The 13,154-nt window shown below is 36.7% G+C and overlaps 1 protein-coding gene across 4 annotated transcripts in view; it reads left to right on the plus strand.

Annotated features, from left to right (window-relative positions):
* The window catches only part of ATM (ATM serine/threonine kinase), a 111,519-nt gene that overhangs the window by 79,486 nt on the left and 18,879 nt on the right, over positions 1 to 13,154 (plus strand). For 3 of the 4 annotated variants that reach the window (XM_036427292.2, XM_045577831.1, XM_045577832.1), the window contains 11 exons: positions 11 to 159; positions 1,558 to 1,662; positions 3,126 to 3,245; positions 5,738 to 5,972; positions 6,784 to 6,951; positions 7,999 to 8,112; positions 9,007 to 9,227; positions 10,152 to 10,359; positions 11,714 to 11,827; positions 12,172 to 12,330; positions 12,729 to 12,867. In XM_036427292.2, the coding sequence (XP_036283185.1) occupies positions 11 to 159; positions 1,558 to 1,662; positions 3,126 to 3,245; positions 5,738 to 5,972; positions 6,784 to 6,951; positions 7,999 to 8,112; positions 9,007 to 9,227; positions 10,152 to 10,359; positions 11,714 to 11,827; positions 12,172 to 12,330; positions 12,729 to 12,867 (1,732 nt within the window). Of the gene's footprint in view, positions 1 to 10; positions 160 to 1,557; positions 1,663 to 3,125; positions 3,246 to 5,737; positions 5,973 to 6,783; positions 6,952 to 7,998; positions 8,113 to 9,006; positions 9,228 to 10,151; positions 10,360 to 11,713; positions 11,828 to 12,171; positions 12,331 to 12,728; positions 12,868 to 13,154 lie in introns of those variants that run through there. The other variant, XM_045577833.1, reaches the window with a different exon arrangement.

Below are 13,154 nucleotides of genomic sequence, written 5' to 3' on the forward strand. Positions count from 1 at the left end.
TCTTGTTCAGGCCTTGCAGAATTTGGGACTTTGTCATATTCTTTCTGTCTACTTAAAAGGATTAGATGATGACAATAAAGAGTGGTGTGCTGAACTACAGGAACTCCATTACCAAGCAGCATGGAGGAATATGCAATGGGACCACTGCATTTCTGTTAAGTAAGAAGAACGCTGACATTTTAAATAATCATTTTTCTATTTATAAACAATACACTTTTAAACTATTGCTCTATGAATATAACAGGATTTCTGTTTTTATGTTTATGAGATCTTGCAAGCTGAAGATATGCCTACATGCTTAAATAAGATAGCAATAGCAGTTGATGTACCTAGACTTGAATTTCACTCTCTTCCATTAGGGTAACTTTATCCCCACCCCCAAGTATATTTGAATATAGGAATATAAAAAGTATTTTCTCATGAGAATCTTCTCACTTATAAATCCAAAGAAATTTATATCCATTTCCCTCCCCAATCCCTGCTGCAAACATTTTAGTTGATCAGATAGCACTTTTATTGACTGGATGGTATACAAAGACTGTCTACTTTTATTTATGAAATACATTTTTATAAAAAACACTGCTAAATTACTAACCCAGAACGATAGTATTTGTAGGATCACCTCATTTTCTGAATGAAAAACCAAATACCTAATAAACAATTTTGTATCTATGTTAAAAAGTCTCTTGATGAAGTAAATAACAAAAAAAATAAATCATATTAACTATGTTTAAATGACTTCATAGAATTTTTTTATTTTTATTTTTTACTAATGGGCATTTCTTTCCAATTTGAAACTATTACTACATTACTATAAAATTAGAGATATACTTTCATATTTTTAAAACATTATAATCTGTGAGCTTGTTCCTGCCTGCTTCTATAAGTCACCATATACTGTGCTTTATTTCAGCTCTATTTCAGCATATACTGTGCTTTATTTCTGCTCTATTTCAGCCATAAAGTTCTTTTCTATTTTTTCATCAGGCCATTCTGTTTCTACCGAAAGGCCTTACATGTATCTTCTTTTTCCCATTATCATGTGTGTGGCTTCTTGTCATTCAGATTTTAGTTTAATAATGTTACACCTCAGAGACATCTTTCTTGACTACTCATTCTAAACAGTCGTTTTGTTTTGTTACTCTGTTTTAATTCTCTGCATCTCCCTTGTCACTACCTGATATTTTTCTTATTTATTGTCCATCCTTTCCAAATGGAACATAAACTCCACGAAAATGAATCTGATCTGACTTTACATCTAACCCTGGTACTTAGTGCCTGGCACATAGTTGGTGTTTAATGAATGAAAAAGTGAAAATAGAGCGTATTTAGAATCCCACACAGTTTATGAGAAACATTTTTTTCTGCTTAAAGAATTTAAGTGACCAAATTTTTCATATTTCTTAACCAAAATTTCTAGAAATGCTTTTCTTAATGGAGAAATCTCAGTTTTAGTTTTAAAATTGTGTCTCTTGATGAAATTATTTATACATATGCATATCTTAAGATTCCGTTTTTAAATGTGTTTTTTCTTTTATTTTTAAAATTATCTTACAGCAAAGGAATAGAAGGAGCGAGTTACCACGAATCATTGTACAATGCTTTGCAGTCTCTGAGAGATAAAGAATTTTCCACATTTTATGAAAGTCTCAAATATGCCAGGTATTATAAAGAGAAAGTTATTATATTTTAACATTTAATGTCATGGCTTCTTTTCTGAAAACTTGACAAATAATTTCAATGTAAGGATTTGCACTGGTGAAGGGATAAGAGCTTGATGGCTATAGTCAGGTTGTTCCTTTGTCATTTCTGCCCTCCTCTCAAAAGAAGTTCCCTGTGTAATAAGAACTCAGGTGAATTAGTGCTGAAACTCAAACAATGCAAATGGGTGATGGGGACAGTACCAGGGTTTAAAAGTTTCCTACCTTTTGCACATCTGAAAAATGAGTGCTCAGATGAGTTTTATCTTCTGCAAGCAAGTTGTTATGCAAATTGTGGGTGGGCCTGTCTTAATTGTTTTCTGTATCTTGAAAAAGTATTCTTTGTTTTTTCAGTGTTATATGTTAGAGAATTCTTTATTGCACATTTGACAATATATATTACAGTGCTTTTATTTTTGCTTTAAATGTAGAAGCATGCTCAGAAGCTAGGTGCTTACATAAATTGCTACATTATTTTTCTTACATAATACATTTTTCTTTATGTAGTTCAAATATGTTCTTTCCTTTGAATAAATTAAGGCCAATTTTTTTATGCTGAACTCTCAAAGATTTGAATTCCACACCTCTTGTTTTCTTTCTAGACCAGTTCACTGGGAGTTTTAATCTTATCTCCTTTAGGAGTTGTATGGAATAGACCTGTTTTAGTGTTTGTAAAATAAAGTCAATACTTCAGTCTTGTTATGGGGCACAAATGAGACATTGCACCTTAAAGTATTTACTAATACAGACTAAACAAGTGTGACATTGTTTTTTGTTTAACAACAGCTAGTTCCTATTAAATCCTGTATTTTGTTACAGAAATAATATTGTTATCATTTAGGTGCTTATTATGTTCTAGACTCTTAGGCTTTTTAAAAAATTTTTAAATATATTTTATTGATTTTTTTACAGAAAGGAAGGTAGAGGGATAGAAAGTTAGAAACATTGATGAGAGAGTAACATTGACCAACTGCCTCCTGCACACCCCCCACAGGGGATGTGCCCACAACCCAGGTACATGGCCCTGACCAGGATCGAACCCGGGACCCTTGAATCCGCAGGCCGACGCTCTATCCATTGAGCCAAACCGGTTTCGGCTCTTAGGCTTTTTTCATATATATATATATATATATATATATATATATATATATATATATATATATATATATATATAGTCTTATGTTCAAAATAATTCTGAAGAGAAGAGCTTAGATTCAGAGGAAACTGTATGTGCCCAGTTTTCCAGCCATACGTGACGGCACCGAGATTTAGATCTAGGTCTGTACGATTACTTTGTTTTCACTGCATTGGGCCCGTGCTAGTGATTATTATTGTTAGATAAAAATGGAAGCCTAGGATGAGAACTTTCATCTTCCTGATAAGCTCTTCCTAGTTTTGTAATTGTCTTGTCTGTTCTGCCACTAGAGTAAAGGAGGTAGAGGAGCTGTGCAGGGGCAGCCTGGAGTCTGTGTATTCCCTCTACCCCACGCTTAGCAGATTGCAGGCCATTGGAGAGCTCGAAAGCATTGGGGAGCTTTTCTCAAGGTATGTGACTCGTGTGACTCTGTTCCTCATTAGTAGTTCTTTTGTTTCCAGCTGTGACTTTAAAAAATAGAGACCAGCAGTAGGCTTGTTTCTTTCCTTTCATCACGTTTTAAATTGATTAGCCATTAAAATAAATATTTTCAAAAATATTGAATGTAAAAAATTCAAGTTTTTAAAATTTAGTATTATATACTTTCCTCTTTACAGCGTTTTCTCTTTTTTACCCCAGGTAGAAGTGTTTCCTCATTTTTTTTTTTTTTTTTTTTTTGCTATAGCATATTATTATCCATTCTGTGTGGCACTGCACTGACATTGCTGTCATTTTGTGAAGCCTAGCAGAGTATATATGAAGCATAGCAGAGTATATACAAAAGCTCCTAAAAGCGGGACCCATTCTCTTGTTTGCTGTTGTATCCCCAGTGCATTTTCCTGGTGACTGATTCATACTAAACATTCAGTGACTGTCAGTGAATTTGGAATAGGTGTATAGGGAAGATTGGCTCTTTTAACGGTGAGAGGGAAGTGATCCAGAATATTGAAAAATGAGCTAAGACAGTTACTCAGGATGCTACTGATCTCAGTTTTGATTTTGTGACCCTGAGAAAGCTCCTTATCCTTTTTGGGCCTCACCCTCATATCAAAAACAGGGGGTTATATTTGATGCCCCTAGGGCCCTTTGGAGCAATGTGATTCTGAGTCACTATTATAAAAGGAAGGAAAGGAAGTGTAATTTGCTAAGATCACCATACCTTTATGCTGAACTAAAGCTTGGAATATGCTTTGTGAGTAAAAAGGAGAAGGAAATTTTAGAGTCAGAAAATAATTGTAGTTTTTCAAAATTACACAAAGACAAAGCCATTGATGTGGCTCTTCTTAAAGAGAATAAAGGAGCAAAACTGCTTTCTACTTTCATTAATAAGTATGTAGGTAGTTCTTACTGCCACAAATCCAGTAACTGTTCCTCTGAATGGAAGATGTCTTCACTAACGACAGGACAGATTCCTTAAGAAATCCCCGAAGAGTGATACTGGCTCTGTCTCTGATAGAGAATTATAAGGAAGAGAGGAGGCGGGCAATTTGATGACCTATTGAACAGCAGTTCTTAAAGTGAGAAATATTCTTGAGGGTTAACATTTTCCTCCTTTTTCCAACTATATATCTGTCTGAGGGTAGAATTTCTTCATGTACTTCAACCAAACATCCTATCGCAACAAACCAAATATACAATAGTAGCAAAGATGAGAATTCAGCTATCCCTATTAACCTAGATATCAGAAACTTACAGAAATATGATACAATGCCATTCTTCTCACTAAAGTTTGTTTTGAGAACTGTGGTTATTTGTGTGTGTGTGTTAGGATATATAATAAATTTATTATTGTCATTGAAGTAAATTAATATACATTTGACTTTCCTCAGTTTTCGTTTCTAATATGGTAAACATAGATAGATGTAATCTAATAAACAGGCGTTCCTCAGGATCTTCAATAAGTTGTAAGATTGTAAAGGACTTCTGACATTAAGATGCTTGATAACCCCTGCTCTAGGATCATTAGTTCTGGTTCTGTGAATTTGTGTTTCTGTCTCCTTCTTTATCGAGCAAGTAAAAGAGCTTTCATTTATGAGCCAGCACTTTGTCATCTTCTGCATCTCCCTGCTTCATCTTAACTTCTCTCAACACAGTAGTTCTGAAGGTTGGACCATATTGCTTAGTTTAAACATCTGGGAAGCAAACCATTCACATACAGCATTCATTTTCTCTTCTTTAATAAGAACATTGGTCCATGAAACCTTTGCCAGCACTTCCTTCACTGATTGCGATTTCTTTACCAGCTGCATAGAGTCATCCACTATGCTGGCAGGTACAGTAGGAAATAGATGAGTTGATTTCATTGCCTTGCTGACATGTCCTCTTTCATTACCAACATTGAGCAAGACTACAGGTGTAGGAGTTTGGTATGACAGGCCTGATGTATGTGTTCTCGTTTCAGAAGACTGCATATTTAGAAAAGCTGCTTTTTGTGAAGTCGGAGTATTTTTAAAATATACATTTTTTTTTATTTTTTATTTCAGAGAGGAAGGAAGAGTGAGAGTAAGAAAGAAACATCAATGATGAGAGAAACCATCCATCAGCTGCCTCCTACACACCCCATACTGGGGATTGAGCCTGCATCCCAGGCATGTGTCCTGACCAAAGTTGAACCTTGACCTCCTGGTTCAATCACTAAGCCACGCTGGCCGAGCAAGTCTGAGTATTTTTTAAGAAAATCTTTTAAAATGTTCATTGTCTGTGACCTCTCTGTCGACCCTCAGAGCTTGGACCATTATGTCGTTTTCTAAACGTTGATCCTTACTTTGGATTATTTAGAAGTTTCATTCCTGTTACTGTAATAAACTCCTTTATATTATATCTTAAATTTAGACCCTGCAATTTAGCACTTCCCCCCTACCCCCCCATTTCTCCTGCTTACATTCTGTGCTTTTGCTTTCAGGTCGGTCACGGAAAGGCAGCCCTCTGAAGTATACAGTAAGTGGCGGAAGCACTCCCAGCTTCTCAAAGACAGCGATTTTAGTTTTCAGGAGCCTGTCATGGCTCTGCGCACAGTCATCCTGGAGCTCCTGATGGGAAAGGAGATGGAGAGCTCCCAGAGGGAATGCTTTAAGGACATTCTCACCAAGCACCTCGTGGATCTCTCCGTACTAGCCCGGACTTTCAAGAACACCCAGGTAATTGAATTTAAAACTATGTCATCTCACCTCTTGACCGGTTTCTTATTAGCTAGAAAATAGAAAGCTGTGTCATTGAGAGGCAGAGGTCACTTAAAATATTGTATCGCACCCGGCTGGCGTGGCTCAGTGCTTGAGCGTTGACCTATGAACCAGGAGGTCACAGTTTGATTCCCGGTCAGGGCACATGCCTGGGTTATGGGCTGGATCTCCAGTTGGGGGCATGCAAGAGGCAGCCAAATTTTTTTTAAAAAAATATATATTTTATTGATTTTTTTACAGAGAGGAAGAGAGAGGGATAGAGAGTTAGGAACATTGATGAGAGAGAGTCATCAATCAACTGCCTATTGCACACACCCCACTGGGGATGTGCCTGCAACCAAGGTACATGCCCTTGACCGGAATCGAACCCGGGACCTTTCAGTCCGCAGGCCAACGCTCTATCCACTGAGCCAAACCGATTTCGGCAGGAGGCAGCCAATTGATGGTTCTCTCATTGATATTTCTAGCTCTCTCTCCCACTCCCTTTCTCTCTGAGTTAGAAAGTTTCCATTTTGCAATTAGACCTAATTTTAAGGCTTGAGCAAAGTATTTACCTTCTCTAAGCCTCAATTTCCTATTTATAAAATGAGAAGATACCTACCAACTTAATGATTTTATGTATTGTGTCTACCCCCACACACACGTATGTGAGAAAAATAGGCAGGTGAGAGGGCTGGGAGAGGAAGGTGGAGAAGTACCTAGGACAGTTCTGACAAATAGTCAAGAACTCAGTGAAAGCATTTACTTCCATATGTTCTTTTCATTTCAGCTCCCTGAAAAGGCAATATTCCAAATTAAACAGTATAATCCAACTAGCTGTGGAGTTTCTGGGTGGCAGCTGGAGGAAGCGCAAGTATTCTGGGCAAAGCAGGAGCAGAGCCTGGCCCTGAGCATTCTCAAGCAAATGATCAAGAAGCTGGATGCCAGTTGCTCAAAGGTTCACTCCTTTTTTATTGGCTGAATTAATATTTTACTGTTATAAAAAAAATTACTGTGCTTTAAATGTTTTTAATAAATTCATAATTTTTAAAGCCTTGAAATTATTGCTATGAGTAAGAAATTGTAAAAAGAAGTCTGAAAAATTAATATTTGTAAAAGGGTTGAAAAAGTATTCAGTTTTCTATTTGAAATAATTGTATCAGTCCATCTTGTAGTAGACTTATTTGACTTATTGCCAAACCTTTTCTTATAAGATTCAGAAAGGACATGTGGGAAACAAAGATGAAGTTACTATAAATTTGAAATAACGAATAACTAAGAGAAAAATGCTTGAGAGAACAAAACTTTTAAAATAAGCAAGTTGGAATAATTAGGTTGTCAATCCACATACTTTGAAATATATAATGTTAATGTTTTATCTACCATTTCCTATTAGCTATTGAAGATTTGGATACTCTAAAGCTGTATTTACAGCACACAATGTACAGAAGTAGAGGCATTTGTGGGAATCATGACGTGTTGAAGGGTGTGGTCACAATAATGTTCTTCTGACGTGTATCTGATTAGTGAATATCAACTTACTGCACTTCTGGTATTGAGCATCTGTATGGCATCTTCCAGTTTTAGCAGATTCATTATTGTGTCAGAGTACTGGAAGCCAATATGATATGATGTTTAAATTTTGTTTAATAGTATGGGCCCTGGGGTAAGGCTGCCTCAATTTTAGTTTCTACTCTGCAAATTAAGGATAATAATACTAATTTCACAGGATTAAATTAGTAAAAATACATAAAGGCCTTAGAGAGTGCTTGGCGTATACAAATACTCAATAATTGTAAGTTATTCCAATAATAGTAATAATAGAAAGTAGAGGGTGAATATTTCATAAACTTATATACTTGGATTATTAAAATAATTGTTTGGTGAAAGCAGATAAAGAGAAACATTGTTAACCTGCTTTTTTTTTTTTTTCCCTAAGTGGAAGATATTTTGTATAGTTCTGATGATGCTTTTAAGATTTTAAGATTTTGCTTTTTATATGCAGGATGATCCCAACCTAAAACTTGTATACGCAGAATGTCTAAGAGTTTGTGGCAACTGGTTAGCAGAAACTTGCTTAGAAAATCCTGCAGTCATCATGCAGACCTATCTAGAAAAGGTAAGGTTTTCTTACAACCGTTAAGACAATTGTTTAGCCTGAATAAAAGTTGATCTTTTCATCAAGGCCAAATTTATTTTAAAAGCAAGTAAAGTATGATATCTATGTATTACATATTATTATTATTACTGCTGTAACTCTATATAACTGGTGGGCAGAATGGGATAGAATATTGCAAAAGAAGGAACATTTAAAAAAAAATTCTTGCCTACCTGGTTTGGCTCAGTGGATAGAGCGTCAGCCTGCGGACTGATGGGTCCCAGGTTTGATTCCAGCCAAGGGCAATGCCTAGGTTGCAGACTCGATCCCCAGTAGGGGGGTGTGCAGGAGGCAGCCAATCAGTGATTCTCTCTCATCATTGATGTTTCTATCTCTTTATCCTTCTCCCTTCCTCTCTAAAATCAATTAAAAAATTAAAAATTATGTAAATTCTTTATTGTTGAAAGTATTACATGTCTCCTTTTTCTCCCAAGACGGAACATATTTTTAAAGAAAGCTCAAATGTGTCTTCCTTTTCTCCTCACCAGCACCCACTCTTTCAGCAAGTTGTTTCTGATAATTTCTCCATTTATTTGTGTACAAAACTAGCTGATTAAGGAATGTGCGAGTCTGCCTGTGCTGTCCGTTTGTACTAGTAGTCCAACCACCCAGCAACTAGTACTAAGACTTCTGAACTCCAGCCCCTTTCTACTTTCCTGTCCTCCCTCTTACTGCTTTAGTTCAATTTGTAACTCTCAGAGTTGTTTTGAAAAGTCAAGAAAGTAGTGTAGTTCATATGACTTAGCTGGTACATAAACAAGTTAAACTTTAGCGTAGGTATTTCTTTGACCTGTGTGATTCTCGAGGTGCCTTTAGTACCTATAAATGTAATATAAACGGATTGTGTTTCCAAAGGCAGTGGAAGTTGCTGGAAATTATGATGGAGAAAGCAGTGATGAGCTCAGAAATGGACAAATGAAGGCATTTCTCTCATTAGCACGATTCTCAGATACTCAGTACCAGAGGATTGAAAACTACATGAAATCATCAGAATTTGAAAACAAACAAGCTCTTCTAAAAAGGGCCAAAGAGGAAGTGGGCCTTCTTAGGGAACATAATATTCAGACCACTAACAGGTAACTAACTAGGTGTCTACAAGTGACAAGATAAACAGGTATATAGTGACTATAGGTATACACATACACAGAATTCATCTTCTGGTTCTAAGCTCATGATAGAGTACGTGGGTGTTAGCTTTTTGTTTTGTTGTTTTGATTTGTTAGTATCCTATATAATAAAACCCTAATATGCAGATCGACCAAACGGCAGAGCAACTGGCAGAATAACCAGTCGCTGTGACACACACTGAACACCAGGGGGTAAGACACTCAACACAGGAGCTGCCCCCAGCCTGTAGGCCCTGATCAGTGGTGGAGGTGAGGGGCGGGGCCAGCGAGCAGGCGGCGCCAGGCCAGCTAAGGCAGATGCCAGTGGGGACTCCCCGATCACCCTGCTGGTCACCTCTCTCTGCGGGGCGACCATGGAGCGATCGAAGGGCCCCCGCTGGTAGCACCAGGCCAGCCAAGGTGGGTGCCAGCAGGGGCCCCCAATCGCCCCACTGGTTGCCCCGCAGATCAGCCCTGATTGCTGGCCAGGTCTAGGGACCCTCCCCATGCACGAATTTCGTGCACCGGCCCGGCCCTCTAGTTATAAATAAAAAGAGGGAGGTGTTGAAATTAAATACAAAAGATTACCTATTTTGATGTAATTAAATCTTTTATTCCAACTTGCCTTTGGTCTGCATATTTTAGTGTAAGTAGAGAATAAAGTAAACTTAAATACCTTAGGTAGAGTCCACTCTGTCTTTGGTTAGCGATGATAGTACAAACTTACTGTAAGACAAAAAGTAAAAGAAAGAAGACAAAAAGTAAGTTTGGTTCCTTTATAACCTTTAGAATTTTGCCTTTTCTGATTTTTCACTTATGTTGTATGTCATGTATGATTTTGTAGTTCTGTGCATTTGACGGCTTTTGTGTTTTACTTTAATTATTCAATGCAAGGTACACAGTGAAGGTCCAGCGAGAGCTGGAGCTGGATGAATGTGCACTCCGGGCACTGAAAGAGGATCGGAAACGTTTCTTGTGTAAAGCTGTTGAAAATTACATCAGTTGCCTGTTAAGTGGAGAAGGGCATGATATGTGGATATTTCGTCTTTGTTCCCTCTGGCTTGAAAATTCTGGAGTTTCTGAAGTCAGTGGTATGATGAAGGCAAGTTGTCTTTTCAACCTGATAGTCTACCATGTGCTTGAAAAGCTTAGTATCAGGGATTGTGTATACTTTGTACCCATAGCACGGGGCTTGGTGCTCATAGTACACATAGGTCCAAGTATGCACAGCGTACTTAATTAGCTCTAGTGATGCAGTTTGTATGGAGATGAGAGAATTTAAGTCAGTCTTTTTCTATTTCTTTGCAATAACTATGGGGATGTACCCAGAATACTAAGTTGGGGGATTTGGAAAGCAGTTAAAAATGATGAGGTCACAGGTAGATTACTTTGCTGGGTTTATGCTTTTCTAGAATTTTTCAGAGAATTCTTTTGTAATTGGAAAATAATTTTTAAAGAAAGCATCAAGGTAGCAGTATTTCCTAAGTTTTTATTTAAAAATTGTAGATTTTATTGATGACACCTAACATTAATGTTAATTATATATAGGGTGTTCCAAAAAATATGTCACACACTTTGAATAATTATAAAGGCAGTGTTTATTAAAATAAACTTCATTTTCAGAATTGTGCTCTCAGCTGTTAAAGTGTATATACATTTTCAGGGGACACTCCAAAAGTTAAAATAAATTTCATTTTCAAAATTGAGCTCTTGGCGGTTAAAGTGTATATACATTTTGGAGGGGACAGTTAATTTGAAGCTTAAAAGTAAAATGGTTCTGCTGGATGAAAAGAATGGTAAGACTCATAATAGACACAACTAGTCTCAGTCACTAGTGCACAAACCTGTTACTTTTAGCATCTAGGGGATAATAATATTTTATTATACTCTAACTGCTCTGGAGTCCAGATCACTGCCTTGGTCCTCAGATCCACTTTTGTCCTCCTTGGGTTCACTGGAATATAAGCAGTGCCGAGTATTTCGATTCTCAATACAATTTAATTTAGGATTAAATACAATGGATCAATCTAGAATGCCAATGAGAAAGACTCAGGTAAGATAAATGATAAGGCCGAGGCTGGTTTGACTCAGCAGTAGAGCATTGGTCTGCGGACTGAAGGTTCCCAGGTTCGATTCCGGTCAAGGGCATGTACATTGGTTGCGGGCACATCCCCGGTAGGGGGTGTGCAAGAGGCAGCTGGTCAATGTTTCTCTCTCATCGACGTTTCTAGCTCTCTATCTCTCTCCCTTCCTCTCTGTAAAAAATCAATAAAATATATTGGGGGGAAAAAGAGAAAAAAAAAAGATAAATGATAAGGAAACACTGTAGTGAAGTTTTATTATCAACCACTAGGTTGTGCTAGTTGACAAGCATTACCTTAGAGTAATTTATTTTCTTAGATGTGAGCCTATTTCAAATGTATTGTTTCTTAATTTTGTGTATTTTTTTATGATAGAGAGATGGTATGAAGATTCCATCATATAAGTTTTTGCCTCTAATGTACCAACTGGCTGCTAGAATGGGGACCAAGATGACAGGGGGCCTAGGATTTCATGAAGTCCTCAATAATGTAAGTAAACCTGAAAACCAAAACAGCAATTGCTTTTCTTTCATATTGTCATACACTATATCAAGTATGTATTGCTGTTCCTTTCTAAGAAATGGAAACACAAAAAAATTTAGTCCTGAATTTATTGTGCTAAGGGCAAGAACAAAGATTTCCTTTTGTTTTCTCTCCCTGCACATACATCATTCATTTCTCTCTTATGTACCTGTGTCTCTTACACATACTTCACTCATTGCGGTATCCAGTACAGTAACACATATCTCAATGTGAAGCAAAATGAAAAGGGTGGTGGATTTTCTACTTTTTTGTTTGTTTGCATAAAACTAATAGTTCTTCATTTGTGACAGCTCATCTCTAGAATTTCAATGGATCACCCCCATCATACTTTGTTTATTATATTGGCCTTGGCAAATGCGAACAAAGATGAATCTTTGACAAAATCAGAGGCAGCAAGAAGGAGTAGAATAACTAAAAATGCACCTAAACAGAGCTCTCAGCTTGATGAGGTATATGGATTAAGCATATATAACTTTTTGAATTGAGATATTCATATTTTCCCAGAATATTCTTTTTTAAATCCCAGGGATTCTAGGAATGTGTGTTGTGACTAGATTCAGTTTGTAAATCCCTTGTTATTATGATGCCACTTAATAGGTTCAAAATTTCTGAATATTTCTCAAAGCATATGAGATACCAGTAATATTTTACATTTTTTCCTCACAGCAATGAGCAAATAAAAAAATTATTCTTGAGGTTATTATATCTTTTATGTATTTCATTCATAAGGGAACTGTTTTGTTTAAATCGGAGGGATTATAGTTCTTTCATTGCCTACATGTGGGCATACTGTTCAAATGGCAGATATTTTCTTATGCACTGTTTTTTGTTTGTTTTTTATGAATAGGATCGAATTGAGGCTGCAACCAAAATTATACGTACTATGAGAAGCAAGAGACCCCAGATGGTCAGGAGTGTTGAGACACTTTGTGACGCTTATATTATATTAGCAAACTTCGACGCCACTCAGTGGAAGACTCAGAGAAGTATGTGCTTAGAAGAATGAGTGTTGCTTTCATGCTATGTAATTCTCTGTAGAGATTTGTTAATTATAGAGACTAATGTGTAAATCTCTTTAAGTCACAATACTGTAATTACAGATACGAAGGTCCTGTTGATTGCAATTCACACATGATCCAAACTTAATTTTTATCTGATAGCTTCAGTACCCTTCACTTTTCCACTTCATATCTTTTGATGGAACTGATAATAGATAATCTCACTGGATTATTTCGCACTGAATTATTTGATTTTTCTGGGTAATCTTCTGTTG

Source organism: Pipistrellus kuhlii, unplaced genomic scaffold, assembly GCF_014108245.1.
Source record: "Pipistrellus kuhlii isolate mPipKuh1 unplaced genomic scaffold, mPipKuh1.p scaffold_m20_p_9, whole genome shotgun sequence".
Taxonomy (NCBI): domain Eukaryota; kingdom Metazoa; phylum Chordata; class Mammalia; order Chiroptera; family Vespertilionidae; genus Pipistrellus; species Pipistrellus kuhlii.